The 17,965-nt window shown below is 36.6% G+C and overlaps 1 protein-coding gene across 5 annotated transcripts in view; it reads left to right on the forward strand.

The window, feature by feature from the left end:
• PPP2R5C (protein phosphatase 2 regulatory subunit B'gamma) overlaps nucleotides 1–17,965 on the forward strand; it is a 75,829-nt gene that overhangs the window by 17,959 nt on the left and 39,905 nt on the right. For 2 of the 5 annotated variants that reach the window (XM_063290332.1, XM_063290333.1), the window contains exon 1: nucleotides 5,238–5,387. The exons of the other annotated variants lie outside the window; for them this stretch is intronic. In XM_063290332.1, the coding sequence (XP_063146402.1) occupies nucleotides 5,294–5,387 (94 nt within the window). In that variant the 5' untranslated portion in view covers nucleotides 5,238–5,293. Of the gene's footprint in view, nucleotides 1–5,237; nucleotides 5,388–17,965 lie in introns of those variants that run through there. 5 annotated transcript variants of the gene reach the window in all.

The raw sequence follows: 17,965 nt of genomic DNA on the forward strand, positions 1-17,965 counted from the left end.
CCCTGGGAGACAGTACAGAAATCTAGTCTTAGAGTAGACAAGGGCACATTGAAATAATTCAAAATTTACTCTATGTCTAAATGGTGAGCAGAACAGGACCAAACAAACCCTCCCTGCAGCAAAGAATTTCACAGCCTGAATGAACAGGCTCTCTGTTGTGTACCTATATACGTGCTTGTTCTGGTGGTTGGACATGGAGTAAGAGCTCCCTAGAAAGTCTAATTAAATAAGAGTCATGCAGAAAAAAAGTATGCTTTAAATCAGAAGTATATAACTGCAATTTTCCTGTATTAGATTCTCCTTTTGGTGATCTCTTGCCTTTCTATAGCAATCAACCAGCCACTTTAAAGAAGAAAATGGCAGGCAAATAGATACAGGAAATCAAAGACGCAAACCACAGAATGTGACATTTACAGCAGGACGTCATGTTTAGGAACACTGCACTAGCTGTTGGTCAGAGCCTTCCAGCTCATGTATGTCTTCATGTGGAAAAAGAAAAGGAAGATACTAAATGAGGATAGCCTGGAGGTGGGCAAAAAATCATGGGCTGGAGGGAATGCCTATAAAGAGAAAGTGAAAAGGATGGGGGGAGAGAAGGGATAAAAGACTTATTCCTGAGAATTGAATGGGAAGAGGGAGAGGTTGCTTTGTTCTGAAGATGCTGACCCTTTGAAATTCGCATTGAATGAATATGAATATGAGAGACTGTTTGTATCTTGAAGGAATGTGGAACAGTGGTGCCACCTATTCTTGGAAACTCTCTTTTCAGCCAGCATGTCGTTTCCAATCATTTTGCATTAATTAAATGTTGGACCTTGACTTCAAGCCTTTTGACTGTTCCAACTTTAAAGCTTGTTAATATGTACATATTTCTAAGCGGAATAAAAAACCTATGCAGAGAAACATGCTACCTGTCTTCAAACAGGGACCAACACTCCAAGACTTAATTTTCATGCTTCCATTTAATGAAGCTTTCAGCCCCATTATGTTTATAAACTTCCTTGCTTTAAAAAAAGCCAAAGATAATACAAGGCCTGTGCATGCTTACCTAAATGAATATGAAACTGCAGCCTAAACATAGTAAAATACTAAAAAGGAAAGTATCCTGCACATCAAATTACTTCCAAAAATAATACTTGTGATGAAATATGCTTAGCATTCTTGAAACAGTGGTTTTTATAAAAATTGTTTTTATGAAGTTAAAGTAATATTTTAAGCATAATATTTTTACCATTTAGATTGCTATTGATTTGCTTCTAACATAATATTCTACCATTCCTGTCCCAACCCTCTTACAAATTCCCACCAAGTCCTCATCACACCTAGAGCTCTTAGGTGTATGATGCATGTATAGCACATGCAGGTAGTCCTTAACAAGCTCAGCTCTGTGACCTTAATTAGTTCATTAGGTCCCTCAGGCCTTGCTGCCTGAAACTGACAAGACCCTAATCAATTTCACACTAAAGGCTTTCTTTTGCCTAGGCCAGTGGTAGTACATTCCTTTGAAAATGTATTCCCCACTGTGTGCCTGCTTACTCTCTTGTAATCCCTTCCTCTCCAATGAATGTAAATGCAAGAATTAATTTCCTTCTTGCTAATTATCCCAGTGCCTGGATGAGCACTCCAAAGGGCAGGGGAGTGGGGGAAAAGGGCTATAAGATTTGCTTTTTACCCACCCTCCTCGTGAGTCGAGTTCTGGAAACTTCCCTGCTGTTTGGGCTCACCTGGCCTTTTTGGTGTCTCATCCTTCTGAAGCTGTAAGTATATTCAGGGACAATTTCTTAATAAACATTTGTCAAGATTTATACCATCCTGGCATCTCCCTTAATGTTCTCATTCTTTGGTATCCTGCAAATTCTAAATTAAGCGTCGACGGACAGTTCAATGGCAACACATCTATAACCTGCTCTTATTTTCACTTGCTTATTTACCCGATATCAAAATGTCCTCAAAGAGAAAGAGGAAAAAAAAACAGTTCAAGTGAAGGAAGTAGCAAGAAGCAAAGAAAAGCTGAAGTAAAATTGTAAACACAGTCACGTGATTTTCTCTTAGTAACCACTTCACTTAACAACCAAGTCTCTGGAACCAATTGCTGTCACTAAAGGAGGACTACCTGTACCCTCCAATATGCACATTTTGAAAATGATTAAAAAGATGCTTCAGACCTCAAGTGAGTGCAGTATTTCTCTGCCGTTTATTGAAGTAGACTACCTTTTTTTCAGGGTCATTCAGAAATCTGTAAAATGTTGGGCTGCCTTAACTAATAGATGCTATGCTCACACAAGATCAGAAGCACTTTTTCTGAATCTTTTTAACTGCATAATCCTGATAAAGACTTTTATAACATTAAAATCTTGATAATGATGTTAAGCTTTATAATGTTATCCTTTTAAAAGAAAAATACTGTGCAGTCTTTCTTACAGTGGTACTCAGATAGCTTTACATGGATCTGCATTTGCTGATTTCCACATTTTATTTCTGTATATAGTGAAGAACCACTTAATTAGTTGTTTATATTTGTATTTGATTAAATGATCTTTAGCCACCTTCTGGGTTTTGTATATGGAACTGGGAGAACATAATATATTTCAAAACTAACTTTGTAATATGAACTGAAATTAGTCCTTAACATTGTGATAGTAACACAGTATTTTCTTACACTATATAAAATACATTTTAATTATTTCAGAATGTTTATTTTACCTTTGAAAACAAGCATACACTATTTTATCAAGACATTTATTTTTATAAGTAAGTTAACATCTGTTAGAAATCTTTCTCAGGCCCTTCTGGATGTGATTTTTTTTTCCATGAAAACCTTTCTACTACATTTTATAGCTTTAAGATGTAGTAGTCTCTTGCCGTCTAAATATATACATGTTTCAGTTGATGTTGACACACTACATTTGAATGTAGGAAGATGATTTGATATTTATAAAATCATAGGATGTGAGGGTTAGAAGTGATCTGCCCAGTGTAAGAACCCACTATTACAGCATCCCCAATGGATGGCTATCCAGCCTGTGTTTAAACACCTTGAATGAAGGGGAGTCCACACTTCCCAAGGCAGTCTATCCTATTGTTTAACAGCTCTTATCTTTAAGAAATGTATTTTGATATCCAGACAAAATCATATTCTTTGTAATTTAAACCCACTGTTTTCTTGTGAACAGTACTGCACAATTTATTTACTTGTTTGTTTGTTGATTGTTTGATTTGTAAAGGCTGTCCAACTGCAGAAAGACTCTGTAGACTGTAGGATTGTAGGCTGTCTTCCACATGACAGCCCTTCGAATACTTGAAGACAGTTATCATATCTCTCCACAATCTTCTCTTCTCCAGGATAATGATACCAAATATCTCCAACCTTACAAATTTTTTCTTCCAGATTCCTTATCATTTTAGTTCCTCTTCTCTGGATGTACTCCAGTTTGCCAATACCTTTCTTACAGTGTGGTGCCCAGAACTGGACACAGTATTTTAGAGGCAGTCTGACCCATGCAGAGTAGAGAAGAATGACTTCACACTTCGAAAACTGTGAAAATCTATCTAATGGAGTATACCCGTGTTTGCAAACTGGGCATAGCTATGGGGTGGGTTTTTGTATGTCTGTGAAAATGTGCTCATTAAGATCTGGGAGCCTTGTTTTTGAAGGTTCTCATAACAAGTTTAATCAACAAATCCAACAACTTTTATTGAATTGTTCTAACTGGAAAAAATTATTAAACAGTTCATAAAAACTTATTAAACAGAATCTGTATACCATACAGTAATTATCACATAGTGGATAATTTCAGCTTTCCCCATTAGTTTAATTATGAGAGAACATGCATTGAATTACACATTGGGCATTTGCTTTACAAAATCTCACAATATGTAGAATATGAAGAACATACAATGAGGCAAAAATGTTGTGTAAAAACATTGTGCTTTCGAACATTTAATTTATAGGTAAAATAGGTAAACAAAGTGGGCTGACCATATTACCTCAGGCTAATAACATTGGGAGCAGCTTTCCAGCAATATGAGCAATACGTATGGCAATCTCATTTTCTCATTCATATGCAGACCAGACCATATGCAGACCAAACATCATCTAGGGTTTTTTTTATGTTCAACTAGATAGAAAGTCTCCAGCAGAAGAGGAAGGCAAACTGAATTAACATCTTCCCTCTTGTTTTCCCCAGCAACTGGTTTAAAAGGCATGTTGCCTCTGATCCTGGAGATAGTAAATAGCAATGATAATTTCCAAAATTCAGTAAAAGATAGGTGACAAGGACAATCTAAATCCTGGAGGATGTAATTGTTTTCTCAGAAGAAAAAAAATTGCAGCTTTGTCTACTTGGGCTCATATCCTGCCTTGCCTTTGTGAGTTCAAGGCATTTATACGGGGTCTCCTGCTTTTTTTCCTCCACAACACCCTATGAAGTTCACCCAACAGAGACTCAGCAGAACAAAATTGGCCAGTGAGTTGCATAGTTGAGGATACGGTGGATCCAGCAGTAGCTCTGTAGGATTTCAGCAGGAATATTTCCAGCCCTCTGGGGACCCCTCAACTTAAACCTTGTTTTTTCTGCATGCAGACCTTGTGTGCTTCTCTTGAGTGATAGTCTCCAGAATTTTTTTTTTTTTTTAAGAACCATGAATAAATTTAATGTAACTGTTGCTTTCAGACCTTTCGAAGAAATTTACATGTCACAATGTGTATATTTGGGGGTAGGGGAAAGAAATATTTTTCTATACCATATAATGGGGAATTTTGTAAAACTGTAAAAGTATGGGCATAAAGTTTGTATATTTGATGTAAGTTCATTAGAGAGAAGAAAGGATAAATGTTTAACATTTATAGCAAATGCTACTGAAATAGGAACACATATAATCTTCCAAATGTATGAAAATTCTTTTGAGAAATCCTAATACACTTAAATGAATGTGAACATTCACTATTGTCATGATATGCTGCTATACTCTGCTTTTTTTTTTTTTTTGCTAGTATTTGCAAATAGTGGTTTAGATTTTCATTTACTAGTGATGAATAGAAGTATGAGCAAGCTGACAATATACATGCTGAATGCACAGTGACAGTCACAAAGAGAGCTCTTCATTTGCGGCTTTTTAGAGTCATTTTAAGTTGATGTAGATAGCCAATCGGCTTTCTCATCTCTGCTGACATCACTAACTAGCCAGTTCCCTCCAGCTGCAGAGAGCTTCAGTTTCTTTTTTTTTTTTTTAACTAAAATGGAGGCTGGTTTCTTGCCTTAAGGAGTACACGGCTTTCTCTGCCGAAGCCTAAATGTTGACATGTAATAAAGCTGGCAACAGAATGGTGGTAGAAGCAGCCAATTCAAATGGGCCATTCCAGCCTGTGGCCCTTTTACATATTCGAGGTGAGTTATTTGTGTTTGAATGAATCGTAACCTCTGTGGCTAGCTATTGTGATTCTCGGGTAGGGAAAGCAGGAAGTCCTTTGTAGAAGAATCCATTTTTGTTTTGATGCAGATTCATTAAAGTTGCAATATTAGACAGCAGGGTTGTACTATATTTTTAAAAGATTTAACAATTGGGTGGGCTGCTTGCAATGTTAAACAGGTTTTACTGCTTTCAACCCTGGTGCTCCCCTCCCCTCTTTCAAGCTGTGCTGATGTCAAAGGATGTGAAGTCACTATCCCAGAAAGCTGTTTGTGAGGAGTAGATGAAAGAGAGGCAGGACTCTTAAGTTACATTACAGCTTTTTCAGAAAATTGCAGTTCTTTATGACACAAGTCATAACATACGTAATAAAAGGGATTGTACAAAGTACGATGACACTTCCTTTATAACCTGCAATAGAGTTTGTCAAAGTGCTGAAAAACACATTACATTATCAAAGATACATAAAATACATCCAAAGAAACAGGTATTTTGTGTAATTTGTCATTAATGGTGATTTTGTATTCCTGTCTATCATGCTGATTAGTGAAGGATATGGATACATGTTGCTATTTTGGAATCTTAGAGAGCTATAGAATGCTGCATGTGGCAGACAGTTACTAAATTTTCTCAGAATTATTTCCCATTCTCTTTAAAATACTTGGTGGTAGCTTTTGAACACATGAGATATTACAAAAGAAGTTCTCTGTTATAAAACTAATATATTTACACCACTGTTTACAGATTATGCTTTAATTTAATTAGCAAAATATTGGAATTATAAAGTGATACCTTCGCTATACTGTTTCTTAGATTTCTGATGCATTCTGAAAAAAGTAGGAAGCTTTTGAAACATGCTGGATATAAGGCTTATACTGTGGAGTTTTCAAGAAGTACAATTTACAATTAGTGTTCTGGATGTATTCTGATCCTCTTATTAAACTTTGTATGCCCATAATAGAGAATGCAAAGGACGGTGACATTTCTGACACTCTGATCTTCAAGCTTTTTTTCATATTTTATTTTCATTGAAGAATATGTGTTTTTATATGATACTGCTGAAGGAAAGTATAGTTATTTATGCTTATTCATTACTTATTAATAACCAATATTAATTCCAAGTTTCAATTTTAACATGGTTGTAGATATTTTTAAAATCTTTGATGTAGGTCTTTGACTGCAAAATCTGCTACACAGTATAAAACATTTTTCTAGGAGATAAAGGGCATGTTTATGCCCCTTCCCTAATAAGACTCAGATAATTATGATTTTTTTTCATAAGCCCTGTTCGCTTAACTCTGTCCCCCAAAATATGTACTTTTATTCCTTGGTAAATAGCAGAAGTAAAATGGTACAAATAGTTTTAGTTTGTACTGATATATAATAACCTGTAAGTCAAATTAGCCACTTCTGTGTTACCTTTTCTTACATCCACAAACACCACCATATTATTATAAGTTCTTTTAACTCTGAAATACATCTCTGAAATCAAATACTATTATTTTACAAGTGCATATTACTTACTAATCATTGAGGAATAAAAAAACTGAAATTTAGCAGGAATTTTAATACTTAGGTTTCATTATTTGTAATATGACTCTACAATTACAGTTAGCTGTCTAAATAATTTTCAACATGTACAATGACTATTATTGCCCAAGTGGGCCATTCCCATCCTCTTCTACTTGCAGCACAGAGGTATGACCTCAAAATCTACTCCAGGAAGTCCTCCAACCTTCTCGTGAGTTTGGGGAGATGAGATGGCTGCACAACAGTAGGAGGGAGCATGAACAGTGCTTATTGATGTCATTTTGTTAGCAAGTGTATGCAGTTAGATTTCACCCACAGGTTGAAGTTAGCTGAACTACTTCAAACTGCTGATATTATGAAATTAAAGAGTTTGATCAACTTGTTACCTAGGGAAAATTCTTCATTTTTATTAACAGACCATATTCAACGATGGAGAGATTACTTTCTTTTAAACAAATAAGCTAGGAATTTAGGCATTAGAAATATGGTTTGTTGACTCAAAAACTCTTGCTTTATTGTTTCCAATTTCTATCATGTATATTTTACTATGTATTATGTAAATAAAATGTTTAACATAGAAAGAAACTTGTTACAAGCTTACAACTTGTCACTAACCATTCTGTTCTGTAATACATAAAAAGAGTTTTAACATATGGAATCTTGTGGAACTTTGTGGGATTGCTTGAAGTAAGTGCATTGCAATGATAGGTTTTAGGATTGGTAATATTGGTAACAAACCCTGCATATGCTCTGGATTGATTCTAGAGAGTATCCAACCCTCATGTAGATTTTTGGTGTGGGTAGAGGGATGGAAGGAGAAACAGAATCTTTTAAAATACTATTCTGTCAGGAGATAAACATCACTGGATACATTTTTTATGATTTGCTGATGTTGTTTCTGCCATACTTAGGATAATGAAAGTAATGCCTGCTGTTGATGATGGATGTGGTGTGTATGGAATGAGATACATTGCAAGCGCACTTATATACTGCACCTGGCTATGCAGATAGGCAGATACAATACCGAGAGCTATCAAGCCACCATAGTTATTGCCTGAAAGAAGGAGGAAAAGCTTTGTCCCTAAGCCCCACACTTTGGAAAAAGTCCCATAGGAATAGATGTTTATTCACTCTGGAAAAAAAAGTATTATCATTAGGCCGGGATTTAAAGTAGACTCTTGGCAATCCTAGCTACTGAGAATCAAGCCTGTTCCATATACAGTATAGGTTTTTCTAATTCTTCATCAAATGTTTTATCTTCATTGTTTCCTTTTTTTTGCAGAAAAGTTTTGTCATGATTTGATTTCAAATTCAGTAAGATTTATCTTTTTATTATACATGAAATATAGCACATTCAGACTCCATACACAAACTAGTCATAAGTATTTCTATGCTTAATGTTAACTGAATTCTGATTTCTGTCAAGCTGTGGCTGTCCTATATCTCTCCATTCCAAAATAACATACTTTTAAGCAAAACTACATTTTTGAATGAATATTAAAACAAGAAGCTATATAAAATAAATACAAAAATAAGCATCTGAAATCCACAGTTGGCAATACCTTATCTTAGAAAAAACACAAATATCACAAAAAAGGGTGCCTCATGAAATACAAAAGAGAGTTGGTAGCTTTATCTGTGTAGTAAGTAATCAAACATTAATAGTAAGACTCTCTGGAAATAAGATGTGTGCATACACATAGTCATATTCAGTAACTAAAATGTAAACACGCAATTCAAATTAGGAATCTTTAACAAGATTGATGAAGATTACTGCATTGTGTGAGAAGCAGAGTAGGAAAATGTCATATTCCTGGTTGCTTACAGAGCATCGATATCTGTTAAAGTACTGAACATTTACCAGATTGTGATAACTTCATCTGTAGGATAGTCTATATCAATCAGCTTGCATTGAAAAGGAGTTTAATAAGCAATGTGTATGATGTAATATTAACAGGGGAGTAAAGATGCAATTACCTCCCTTCGGTGATGGTAATTTAAAAGTGAAAAACTACCTGCCACATAAAAAGCATTCACATGACATTGGAAAATAAGGGATTTATATATTAAATAGATAAACATGAATGCTCCTGAAATTAAGTTAATAGGGTATTAAAACATACTTTTAAGCAAAAATACATTTTTGAATGAATATTAAAACAAGAAGCTATATAAAATAAACATATATTGTTTACTGTAAATTACAGTTTGGTGTTTTTATAAGAAATATGGCTCAGTACAAGAACTCTTAATTGATTTAATTTTTGCTTTAAGTATCAGGTGTTAAATAATATATATATTTGAATACAACAATTTATCATGCCCTTTTAAAAGTGTCTGCTATAAAGTGGAAAGTCAATCAGCATTAGGAGTCTAGTTTATATTGTGTATACTAGTTTGTTGTATATTCAGATAAGGAGTGAGTAGTATAAGAGTGAAATTTGCTTTAAAAAAACCCCCTAAATTGCATAGGATGGTACAGTCAGGAAGTAATTGCAAACAGTTTGCACTGCAGTTAAAGATGTTCCATTAATTCTGAATAGGATAATATGAGTGTGTATGTGGGTGGGTGGGTTTATGAGAATGTGAGATTAAGGGGTACACATGCGTTTGATCCTATCCATGTTTGGCCTTGGCCAGGCAATCATTAGCATGTAGAATGCATAAAAAAGATTCTGCCTCTGTGTTTATACTAACTTTTGTCTGTCTCTCTCTCTTTTGGTATATTAATTATAGAATAACTGATAATTTAGCTTAATGTGTTGGATAAATTCACTGCTTAATTTGCTTTTTAACTTCTATGGAACGATATCTTGATTTTGTTTATTTGGTTATTGTTTTCAAGGTTATCTTTGAACCAGAAGTAACTGCTACTTTTGCTACTATGAATTTGCGTAACATTTTAGGGTACTAGAAGCACTTCATATACATTATCTTGTACTCTTACACTGTCTTTTATGTATAGCTATCCTCATCATTGAAATTGACCTCTTGATAGACTTGGGAAGATCACTGTGGGATCATATATCAATTTTCATTTTATGATGCTGTGATTAAAGAATGCCTGCAAACATTCTTTAATCTCATTCTTTAATTGAACATTGCTCATGATAAAAGAGTAAAGACAGATATCATACTGTGATTGACCATTAGGCCAATTCTTTTGAAGGTTGCTGCCTGTCTTCCATACTTTGGATATATAATCAGTTTTTATTTAGGAATTGATGTGATCAGAAAGCAGATGGAACTCTTCTGCTTGAATTTCAGGAGAAAAGTTTACATCCACTTCATATCTACAAGAACTGCCTTTACACTTACCATCACTTAAATATTTATTTATCTATTTTTACACTGCTCGACTCCTAGCAACTCTAGGTCGTCCACGAATAAAAACATACAGGACGATAAAATAATACAATGATGAAAACAAAGAACAAAAGATGACACAAACTGGACAACAACCAAAGCAAACCCACTTTACCCAGAAGGGAGCTTTAATCATTGTCATTCAGATCTCAGAGGGAACCTTATTACAGACTTACATTTTTAAAAGAAAATATTCTTATAACTTCACCAATAAATTTAGTGCTATAACAAGAACAAAATCCAGGTTTGTGCCCCAGTAAGAAGTATGTTAACAAGAAGGAAAGGGAAATAATAATAATAATAATAGAAAGATGAATGCATAACTATAACAAGTAGAATGCTATTTAAATAGAGATGAGATGGGTTGTTGTTGTTTATTTGTTTAGTCGCTTCCAACTCTTCGTGACTTCATGGACCAGCCCACGCCAGAGCTTCCTGTCGGTCAACACCCCCAGCTCCCCCAGGGACGAGTCCGTCACCTCTAGAATATCATCCATCCACCTTGCCCTTGGTCGGCCCCTCTTCCTTTTGCCCTCCACTCTCCCTAGCATCAGCATCTTCTCCAGGCTGTCCTGTCTTCTCATTATGTGGCCAAAGTATTTCAGTTTTGCCTTTATTATCATTCCCTCAAGTGAGCAGTCTGGCTTTATTTCCTGGAGGATGGACTGGTTTGATCTTCTTGCAGTCCAAGGCACTCTCAGAATTTTCCTCCAACACCACAGTTCAAAAGCATCGATCTTCCTTCTCTCAGCCTTCCTTATGGTCCAGCTCTCGCAGCCATATGTTACTATGGGGAACACCATTGCTTTAACTATGCGGACCTTTGTTGTCAGTGTGATGTCTCTGCTCTTAACTATTTTATCGAGATTTGTCATTGCTCTTCTCCCAAGGATTAAGCGTCTTCTGATTTCCTGACTGCACTCAGCATCTGCAGTCATCTTCGCACCTAGAAATACAAAGTCTTTCACTGCTTCTACATTTTCTCCCTCTATTTGCCAGTTATCAATCAAGCTGGTTGCCATAACCTTGGTTTTTTTGAGGTTTAGCTGCAAGCCAGCTTTTGCACTTTCTTCTTTCACCATCATAAGGCTCCTCAGTTCCTCTTCACTTTCAGCCATCAAAGTGGTATCATCTGCATATCTGAGATTGTTAATGTTTCCCCCAGCGATTTTAACTCCAGCCTTGGATTCCTCAAGCCCAGCATGTTGCATGATGTGTTCTGCATACAAGTTGAATAGGTAGGGTGAGAGTATACAGCCCTGCCGTACTCCTTTCCCAATCTTAAACCAGTCCGTTGTTCCGTGGTCTGTTCTTACTGTTGCTACTTAGTTGTTATACAGATTCTTCAGGAGGCAGACAAGATGACTTGGTATCCCCATACCACTAAGAACTTACCACAATTTGTTATGGTCCACACAGTCAAAGGCTTTAGAATAGTCAATAAAACAGAAATAGATGTTTTTCTGAAACTCCCTGGCTTTTTCCATTATCCAGCGGATTTTGGCAATTTGGTGCCTAGTTCGTCTGCCTTTTCTAAACCCAGCTTGTACATCTGGCAATTCTCGCTCCATGAATTGCTGAAGTCTACCTTGCAGGATCTTGAGCATTACCTTACTGGCATGTGAAATGAGTGCCGCTGTTCAATAGTTTGAACATTCTTTGGTGTTTCCCTTTTTTGGTATGGGGATATAAGTTGATTTTTTCCAATCTGATGGCCATTCTTGTGTTTTCCAAATTTGCTGGCATATAGCATGCATTACCTTGACAGCATCATCTTGCAAGATTTTGAACAGTTCAGCTGGGATGCCGTCGTCTCCTGCTGCCTTGTTATTAGCAATGCTTCTTGAGGCCCATTCAACCTCACTCTTCAGGATGTCTGGCTCTAGCTCACTGACCACACCGTCAAAGCTATCCCCGATATTGTTATCCTTCCTATACAGGTCTTCCGTATATTCTTGCCACCTTTTCTTGATCTCTTCTTCTTCTGTTAGGTCCTTGCCATCTCTGTTTTTGATCATACCCATTTTTGCCTGGAATTTACCTCCAACGTTTCTAATTTTCTGGAAGAGGTCTCTTGTCCTTCCTATTCTATTGTCTTCTTCCACTTCCGCACATTGCTTGTTTAAAAATAATTCCTTATCTCTTCTAGCTAACCTCTGGAATTTTGCATTTAATTGGGCATATCTTCCCCTATCACTGTTGCCTTTTGCTTTCCTTCTTTCTTGGGCTACTTCTAGTGTCTCAGCAGACAGGCATTTTGCCTTCTTGGTTTTCTCTTTCTTTGGGATGTATTTTGTTGCCGCCTCCTGAACAATGTTGCAAGCTTCTGTCCAGAGTTCTTCTGGGACCCTATCTACTAAGTCCAGTCCCTTAAATCTATTCTTCACCTCCACTGCATATCCCTTAGGAATATTAGTGAGCTCATATCTAGCTGATCTGTGGGTCTTCCCTAAACTCTTTAGTCTGATCCTAAATTGTGCAAGAAGAAGTTTGTGGTCTGAACTACAGTCAGCTCCAGGTCTTGTTTTTACCGACTGTATAGATGTCCGCTACCTTTGGCTGTAAAGGATGTAATCAATCTGATTTCGGTGTTGTCCATCTGGTGAAGTCCATGTATAAAGCAGTCTTTTAGGTTGTTGGAAGAGAGTGTTTGTTATGCAGAGTGAGTTGTCTTGGCAAAGTTCTATCAGCCTATGTCCTGCTTTGTTTTGTTCTCCCAGGCCATGCTTACCTGTAATTCCAGGTGTCATTTGACTGCCCACCTTAGCATTCCAGTCTCCTGTGATGAAAATAACATCTCTTTTAGACGTGTTGTCCAGTAGGTGCTGCAGATCCTCATAGAACTGCTCTACTTCAGCTTCTTCAGCATCTGTGGTTGGGGCATATATTTGGATCACTGTGATGTTAGATGGCTTGCCCTGAATTCGAATTGAGATCGTTCTGTCGTTTTTTGGATTGTATCCAAGCACTGCTTTAGCCACTTTACTATTAATTATGAAGGCTACTCCATTTCTTCTGTGGTCCTCTTGTCCACAGTAGTAGATCTGGTGGTCTTTTGATGTGAAGTGGCCCATTCCAGTCCATTTCAGTACACTGACGCCCAAAATGTCTATCTTGAATCTTGACATCTCACCAATAACCACATCCAATTTGCCCTGGCTCATAGATCTTACATTCCAGGTTCCAATGGTGTGTTGATCCTTAGAACATCGGATTCGCCATTCACCACCAGCACCGTCAGCCGCTAGCCATCCTTTCGGCTTTGAGCTAGCTGCGTCATCACGTCTGGGGCTAGTTGAACTCATCCTCTGTTCCTCTCCAGTAGCATTTTGACCATCTTCCGACCTGGGGGTCTCATCTTCCGATGGTATACCAACATATCTCTGGCTGTACTGATCCATTTAGTTTTCACGGCAAGAATACTGGGGTGGGTTGCCATTACCTTCCCCGGGGATCGCATTTAGTCTGACCTCTCTGTCACGACCTTCCCATCTTGGGTGGCCCTTCACAGTTTAGCTCATGGCATCATTGAGGCGCTCAAGCTCCAGCACCACGACAAGGTAACGATCCTTTGCTGAAGGATGAGATGGGTACTAGATGTTTATACCGAAAGATTAATAGGAATCTCGTTCAGGCTGCATAAATGGAGAGGCAAACAATGCAGGGACTTAAGGAAAGGTGTTGTATGAGAGAAATATTTTTTTTAAACAATGCACAAGTACATTTAAAAGACCAATGTGAAACTAAGAGAAGACCAGAAAGGGGAATATTTTAATTACCAAATGAAAGGCAGTCAGAGCAGTAGTTTTAGTATGTATTGTAATGTAAGGAAGAAGTGACATGATTTTTAATGGGCTGAAATACGTGGCAAAAATATAAATGTAAAGCTGATGCATGAAAATGAATAAAAGAAGGGTACTTGGGAGGAAGTTTGAGAATCTTTCTTTGGTTAGTAAAAGGATGAGACTTTAAAAATGTGCAGGCCTTGGAGTATGCATATATACAGGCCTACACATGAAACAAATATAATAATTTTGTAACTTGTGGCCTATATTTGAGCCTGAATGTACAGGAGTTCCCTGAGGCCTGAAAAATATTTCAAGGATTCCGCCAGGGTTAAAGGTTGAGAAAGGCTGCACTAGACTGTAGTTAGCCAACATTTTTATTTTCTCAAGAAATGAGGAGGGATTCAGAGGCTTTCGTGGGAATAAAGTCAGTGCTGAAGCATGACATTCTACTTTCCTGCATATCAGCATTTAAAATTTAAAATACCTAAAAATAATAAAAGTTAGGTGTAATAGCGAGCCTCTTGCACACACATGTTATGTACTCTAACCATTACCATTATTTTGTTAATGAAGAGATCAGAAAACTCTGAGACCCCTGTTTGTACAGCCTTTAGGAAGTTTCACTAAATTGTGGATAATTTCCTTTACCTATATAGTTTTAATTTAGTATGCCTATCTTGATCTGAAAGTAAGCTATGGTGGATACCATTAACAATTGTTAAATGCCCATTATTCTTAACCATGTATTGAAACTTGGTATTCAACTCCCAGCAACATATGTTCTGATAATTTGGATTTTAGAATCAAATAGCAGTACGCTTTGTCGTATGTGTTTCATATTCTGGTGGGGATGGGAGTTGGGGAACCACCTGTATTTCCAAGATTGTGGGCTAAAGTGGAAAGTTGAAAAAGCATCTTAGAAGAAGGTAATGGAAAACCACTTTCATAACGCTGGCAAGAAAACCACATAAGTGCAGCCACCTCGAGCTGAACTTGTGAGAATCTTTATTTTTCATTTTTTGCAATGCATACTGTTCTTTTAAAAGACAGTGCTGGCTCTACCACTGTCTTTTAATGATTAACCTGCAATCCTCACTTAACATAGGACAATGAGGTTTATTCAATATTGTTTACAATATTGGCTCCCCCAAAGAATTTCTTGTTTCACAACAACTTGATCAGTCTTTTCCCTTCTATTGTCCACTGTTTCATAGTTGGATTTTTTTTTTTATCGTATGGCATAGCACTTTGGTGTTCATGCTGCTTTTTCTTGCTGGGAAAGTTACTTACCTTGATGAAAACTTGAAATGACATTAGAATGCATTTTATAATTGGTCCCTTAATAAATTATTATTATTATTATTATTATTATTTGCAATCTATTCACTGTTTTCTATCTTGTTAATGCCTGTTTATATTTTCCCTATGTTTTAAGCCTGAAGCTTGAACTTGATGCAAATATTATGGTTCTTCAAAAAATTTATTCAGTTTCCATCATTCAGTACAATGCAAAAAGACTATGATAAGTTGTATTTCAATTGGTGTATGCTTCAGGAGTACACAAATTGGTGTATGCTTCAGCTCCTCAAGGAATAGTTAGAGTAGCATCCACAAGGGGTAGCAAGGGCAGTCAAACTCATGAAAGAAGTATGACAAAGCAGCCCTTTTGTATGTGTGGTATGACATCACATGCATATCTGAAAGGGTGGGGCTGGTGGCACAATACTGTTTTTGTCATCCTAACAAAAGCAATAAATCCTGCAGACACTGCTGAGTAGTAATTTCTTCAACCCATTTTGCCATCATTGTGGTAATACAATTGGTTGGTTAAGGAAAACGTTTATTTGTGGAATGATGTTTATAATTTATATTAAATTAAACCATGGACATCTTGTATACAAATGCTGTATAATATCAGAAGTTATGCTGGGATTGAGCTCAACATGAATTATGTTCATTAATAATAGCCACAAACACAGTGACAAAATATAATGTATGGTACAATAGATGAGGATATATGTAGCTCAGCGTTGAACTGTTATCAAACAACCAAGCTCAGAGAGCACCAAGGACTCCATAGTGTATGATACAGTAAATGTAATTTACAATAATGTTAGCGTATTGGAAGAAGCGAAGACCATCTGCGTTGAGACAGTGATCATCCAGGATCAACTTCGCTGGACCGGCCATGCCTGATCATCGTCTTCCAAAGCAGCTACTTTACTCCCAACTTAAGAACGGAAAATGGAACATTGGTGGACAGCAAAAGAGATTCAAAGACGCTCTCAAAGCTAATTTTAAAAAGTTTAATATCAGCACTGAGAACTGGGAAGTCCTAACTCATGAGCATTTAAATTGGAGATCACCCCTTATTAAGGTGCTACAGACTTTGAAGAAGCACTAGTACAGGGCGAAAGGGAGAAGCGAGCTAAGAGGAAGGCATGTCAAACAAATCCTCATCGTGACCATCTTCCACCTGGAAATTTATGCCCTCATTGTGGGAGGTTGTGCAGATCCAGAATTGGCCTTTACAGCCACTTACGGATCCACCATTAAGATTCTAATCCTGGAAGACACTCTTACTCAACTACGAGTGATTGCCAATGACGACAGTAAATCTGATCCACTAGTAATTTTTCCAAGATTATGTTTTATGATTATAATTGGCAAGTTTGTCCCTATAGTTTTTTGTCTTCTATAAGCTGAATGTGCAAATTGAATTTTAGCAATTTATGTTACAAGAATAATACTTGCATAAAAGGAAAGTTTGGAAAGATGCAAAGTCCACTAATTAAAAGATTTGAAAAATGTAAACTCTTTAAACTCATGTTAAATTTTTGTAAAAGAAAGTTGATGTCATAGCCTAAACTTAGATTATTTGATCAAACTATATTGAATAAATCACAGTTGGTGGGTTTACACAACAAGCTAATCCAAACCAAACCAAAGGTTTGGTTTAAAGCGATGTGTTGATACTAGCTTCTCTTTATATTTAGGGATCTCAGAGCAAGCCAGTTGTCATAAGAATGGTATTCTGTTCATAAATAGCTATCATTTAGCACCTTCTCTGTGATTACCAAGCTCTTTGCTATCAATGGTCTCCTAGTAACACTGACGAAAGCTGCAACTGAATTTCACTTAGCATTGTATCCCTACTTGGCTGTGCTACTATGTTAAGTTGATCTGAGTCATTTTCGGCTGCATCAAATAGCGAAAATCTGAAGAGATGCAGTAAAAAAACCTTTTAATTTAATTTTTAATTGACTTTTAATTAAATGTTTAGTTGCTTGATATTAATCTTAGAGTTATCTGATACAAACTATAGTTCTGTTTTCTATTTATGCGTGAAGCTGTCAGTACAGGAAGTCTATTTTCTGCAATTTTATGAAAATAGGTTCCTTCAGAACTTTTCAAGCATGCACAGCACAATATAAACTTCATGTTTATTTCTTATTAATATATTTTTATACAGCACATTCTCCCTAATGGCCTACTTAAAGCCCTATTCATGCCTTTATTTAAAAGTAATGTAAGGGTGTGTTGCAAAAGGTTACTTACTAGAGTAAATTAGTAGTTTGCGTTTGTGGAGTAAAACAATTTACAAATGCATGTCTATGAAGCCATTTCTATAAATGTCAGTGGTATAAAAAATATTTTCTTTAAACGTAGCTTTGAAAAACAAGGAATAGACCAGAAGGCTTATCTGTTGCCCTTTGAGGAAGCTTTTGCAAATGTATTTGTTGTTGTTTATTCATTCAGTCGCTTCCGACTCTTCGTGACTTCATGGACCAGCCCACGCCAGAGCTTCCTGTCGGTCGTCAACACCCCCAGCTCCCCCAGGGACGAGTCCGTCACCTCTAGAATATCATCCA

This window comes from Candoia aspera, chromosome 1 (assembly GCF_035149785.1).
Source record: "Candoia aspera isolate rCanAsp1 chromosome 1, rCanAsp1.hap2, whole genome shotgun sequence".
Lineage (NCBI taxonomy): Eukaryota > Metazoa > Chordata > Lepidosauria > Squamata > Boidae > Candoia > Candoia aspera.